We start from the raw sequence: 4,740 nt of genomic DNA, 5'->3' as shown, positions 1-4,740 counted from the left end.
TGGCCCACACCTTGTCAAAGCGATGGCCTTTGGTTGTGTTTTTCAATTGATGGATTTGTCATCAATTGCTTCCAGGGTGGTCTTTAGGGTGAAGTATCCTGCAGACACTCTCTCATATGAGGAATGCAGGCAAAGTTTCAACGCGGATGTTGACCGATCTCTGGCACATGCCCATATTGTTCGGCGTGCAACTGTGCCTACTTTGCAGAAAGGTGTGAAAGAGAACATTTCTGTCGTGCTGAAGTCTCTTCAACCCACACCGCAGCCAACAGCATCAGGTTCAAAACCACCAAAGAAAGCAAGGATGGATGAAAGTGCTGCTCCTGCAAAGACACAGAAGAGATGTGCACTGTGCCCCTCAAAGAGAAACAAAAACAAAACCAACATGCACCAGTTGTCATTGTCACATTTACCGGGAGCATACTGTACTATCCTGCCAGAATTGTTCTTCTGCTTCCACTTAGAGCTAAAGTTTCCACACAGATGTTCAGCTGTTACTGTTAGTGAGATAAGAACAAGTAAAATAGACAATGCTCTTTCATGTTACGCAAAAGTTAGAAATAAAGGGATCTGTTTGTTTTTCTACTGCATGTACAGAGAAGTGCCCATATTGTTAGCACAGTGTAGGCCTACATGTATTCAATCTTACTTGTTTCTGCTTTTATGGGTTGTTCTGAATTCAAAGTTTTCATTGGAGTTGAAAAAGCATGTCCTTGGCTCTCTTTATAAACACATTTTTACTATAAAAAGTATACGGGTGTGATACACCCAGTTGTCAGGGACTGTATAAAAAAAATCTAAATGGCTACCTACTACACCAAAGTGACCAAATGGTTAGTTTGAATACACAAGACAAAGCGAAATGGCATTCTTGAAGAATAGATGAAGTTTGGTCTCTTTATGATAAACGATACACGAACACTCTCAAAGTTCTGACGCGAACGGGTGGATTACACCCAGTTGTCAGGGATAGGGTTAAATTTGAAAGGACAGAAAATGCTGTGCTATTTTCCACATAGAAACCATATTTCAGCACAAAAAGATACTCACACACACTTATTTACATAATTCAACCCAATCTGTATTTCCTTTGTTCTACTAATTTACTGTGAATTTTGCTGCGTTCTTGCAGAAATGTCCCCAGTGTTTTTTTCTCTCTCCACTGTTGTCTTAATAAGATTGAGAGACCAGTTTTGTAGAATTTTTTATTCCTCTTCATGAGAACATGGGCACCCACTTAGACGCAATGAAAATAATTTGAAAGGCTTGTCAGTATCATAAAGTTTGCTCTTAACCCTTTATTTTATTTGATAAAGTAGGCCTACAATCAGATTGTCCTCTATAAGTAGCGCCAGGCCGGTCATACTTCATTCATCCAGGCTATAATCATCAGTAGTCTAGTGGTTAGGCTCTTGAACTTGCAACCATGACGTTGGTTAGAATCACGCTTAACGTCATATCCCTGGGAAAAACACTTTACAAGAATTTTCCTCACTTCACCCAGGTTGGAATGAGCACCTGGCTATAGACAGTGAAAAATCTTATCAGTTTTTTAGTGTGAGCCCTTAATCAGCGGCTTACGCTGCATGCGTCCCGCGAAGCCGAGAATGTTTCTGAGTGTTCTAGGTTCTGCTGTGGTAATAGAAATGATCCAGGATGTGCCCTATATAAATGCTATTATTATTATTATTGTTATTATTATTATTATTATTATTATTATTATTTTTCTTCTTCTTCTTATAATTATTATTGCCATTGCCCCTCCCGTTGCTCTGCAGACTCTGTCTCATGAGACGTGCCACTTACTGGGCTTGGACCACTGCCAGTTCTTCCACTGTGCCATGAATGAGAGTGGGTCAGTAAGTGAGGCCATGGAACAGCCGCTGTTCTTGTGTCCCGTCTGTCTGCGGAAGCTGCAGCAGGCCAGCCAGTTTGACCTCTTGGAGCGCTACCAGCAGCTCCGACAATTTCTCAGCGCAGTTTTTGCTCAGCATGACGATTCTGACAGACTCAGACTGTCCCTGGACTGGCTCAACTCTTGCATTCACTACATGACGTCGTTGTGATATTGATAGAATTAGTTTTAATCAATTCAACACACTACCTGATTTAGTCCTGAGAGTTGTGTGCCCTATAGTACCACAGCTGAGTATTTTCCATTTGAATTATGATGCTGGTTTATTTGTCTACTTTTCTACTTCAGTTCTGGACTTTGTTGCTTCGAAATCTATTTTGAGGTATTATTTGATTTTGTAAAATTGCTGTGGTGTCCTGGTGTTTCTTCTATCTGTGGTGACTGTTGGAGTTTACAAGTTCAAACTTTTTACAGTTTAGAGAGTATTTATTCATTCATTTTGGAATCCAAATCCTTTTGCATTGTTACCCCTCTTAGATAGAGTGTGGTTTACAAGTTCTCCTCTTAAGGGTCAGACTCTTACTGTTGTGACCCTGAATGTGCAGCATTATGCTTTGGATGATATTGATATGCGGTAATGGAGTAAATGGTGCTTGTTTTCTGTTCCTAATATTTATGGTTGTTTTTTACTACCTAAGATTAGCTCAAGTTATGAACAAGGTTGTAATGATTCTGTACTCATTTGTTCACTTTTTTAATGGTGCATATTTTTAATCTTTCTAGTTTTAATTAGTCATATTAAAATGTTGCCTTGTGTTTTGTCACTTTGTGAAGTTTCTTGAGCCTTTTCAGTCAATAAGCATTACATGAGCTGAAATGTGTTCAAATGATGGAATATTCTGTCAATGCCGGCAAGTTTACAAATAGTTTTGCATTTTTACAGAAGAGTGGGGCATGCAAAACAAATTTTTAATAAGAGTGCGACTACAGTGGAGTCTACTTATAACGAGTCCTGAAATAACGAGAAGTCTGTTATAAAGACACTATTCTAAAACCCCGGTTTTTTTCCCTTCTTTATCTTTGTAAATAAAATACTGCTATTGCGCAATCAGACAGTCACGCCAGTCAGTGATAACTGAATATTGCTGCTGCTGTGCACAGCGCACAGACCAATTAAAGTTTATTAAACGTTTAAAACCTCGCCAGTTGAGAAAGTTGTTGGTGAACCAGCGAAACAAAGAATGGGAGAGCCCACGCGAAACAACAGTGAAGGCCGGAGCGAATGAGTGGGGAGGGTGTGGCATGCTCAGACAAGCAGAACGTCTCTCGTGATAGGCCAGCTCAGTCTAGATTATCTAGGTATACCGTGCCTCTCACTTCTCTGGTGCGGGATGGAGAGGTCACAGTGCTGTGATAGATGGAGTGAATGTGTGACGTGCGCAAGCAGACGTAACGCACCTCAGGATGTGGTGGAGTGGGGGACAACACAGCCCGCGAGTTAGCCTAGAGCCAGAGCCCCTTCTTCCTGATCGCCAAAGCCGAACTGTCAACATTGCTAATGCTAGAGAAGAAAACCTGATTCGATTTTTGATCAAGTAAGACCTAGCCTAGATATCATGTTGAACAGAACACCAAACTCATAGATTAGGCCTACTTATTATTTCCTTTGAATTTATTAATGGATCCCATATAACGAGAATCCTGCTATAACGTACATTTCGCACCGGTCCCCTCCCTCTCGTTATAACAGGATTCCACTCTACTACTTCTTTGATTAGGATTCTGTTGATAGGCTGTTTTACCTGGCAACTTCCAGCAATATTGTGCCATACATTTATATGTGTGCCGTGTGCAATAGTTTTGTACTTTGTAAATACTTGATGTGTTTGCGTCGCTGCTGTCAGGAAAACCTGCTGCATGTAGGTCTCTAATCATTCATCTATAACTATTGGGCCTGGGATAAAGTGTTCAGTTGCAACAGATTTCTCTAAGGTGCTTGAAATTTCTTCTTTTAGCACTCAGATTCATGACTTTATTGCTTAGGTTATTGGTGTCTTGCTTTTTCATTGATAAAAGAAGTTGTGAAAGGTCTGATGCTTTTCTGGGATTATGACATTGAGGTTCGGCTTTGCTCACACCATCAGCCAGTGATACAATGGAGTTTGTGTAAACTGACCACAATTAATCTGAAAAGGGCAGTAAACCGAAAGAAAATAAAATCCACATTTTTTTCCTTCTATTTTAGCAGCTTCTCTAAACTGAAAACTTGGCTAAATGGAAAAATGTTTGGTGACCTGGCAGATACAGCTGTATAATATATGTACAGGACAGTGGGCTTGCTCTTACAAAACTTTAAGTATAAGCCGTAGTTTGAAAGTTTACGGACGCAACATTCTTGAGGCCTGATATGGAGGTAAAAAACAGCACATACTGTAGGCCTGTGTGTACCAAAGTAGGGACTCTTTAGCCATCTGAGACCTGATGTCAAATCTGCCATCGGCTGACAAAACGCCTTTTTTGCTTTTTTTATTCCAAGTTTTTTTATTTGCTGAATCGATAGCCTGATCAGTTACCCTTCTTGTGTGAAAAAAATTAAAGTGAAACTGGGACCAATTTTTGAATAATTTAAAGTTCAAATTTCAGATGAACGCCTATGCTTTAATGGTTACGGGGACAAAATGCTTTATTTTTTCTCAAAACAACTGTGAACAAAAAAAAAGAGGCGTTTGTCAGCCGACAGCTGAAATGGCTGACACTTGACAAATGCCATGGCCAGACCTGACACTCTAGATGATCTACATGACTGTATTGGATCTCTATACTATTTGCCACTTGGAAGGACATTATGCAATGCATTTTCTGGCTCGGAGTAAAGTTTTACTACT

At 40.0% G+C, this 4,740-nt stretch overlaps 1 protein-coding gene across 2 annotated transcripts in view; it reads left to right on the top strand.

The window, feature by feature from the left end:
• Nucleotides 1-2,671, top strand: part of LOC101846067 — a gene marked incomplete at its 5' end in the record, with an annotated part of 9,016 nt that extends 6,345 nt beyond the window's left edge. For both annotated transcript variants that reach the window (XM_005095980.2, XM_013081159.1), the window contains 1 exon segment: nt 1,779-2,671. In XM_005095980.2, the coding sequence (XP_005096037.1) occupies nt 1,779-2,066 (288 nt within the window). In that variant the 3' untranslated portion in view covers nt 2,067-2,671.
• Nucleotides 2,672-4,740: the final 2,069 nt, after the last annotated feature.

Source organism: Aplysia californica, unplaced genomic scaffold (genome assembly GCF_000002075.1).
Source record: "Aplysia californica isolate F4 #8 unplaced genomic scaffold, AplCal3.0 scaffold00118, whole genome shotgun sequence".
Taxonomy (NCBI): domain Eukaryota; kingdom Metazoa; phylum Mollusca; class Gastropoda; order Aplysiida; family Aplysiidae; genus Aplysia; species Aplysia californica.
The sequence above is the reverse complement of the archived record's forward strand: the minus strand, read 5'-3'. Positions and strand labels throughout refer to the sequence as shown.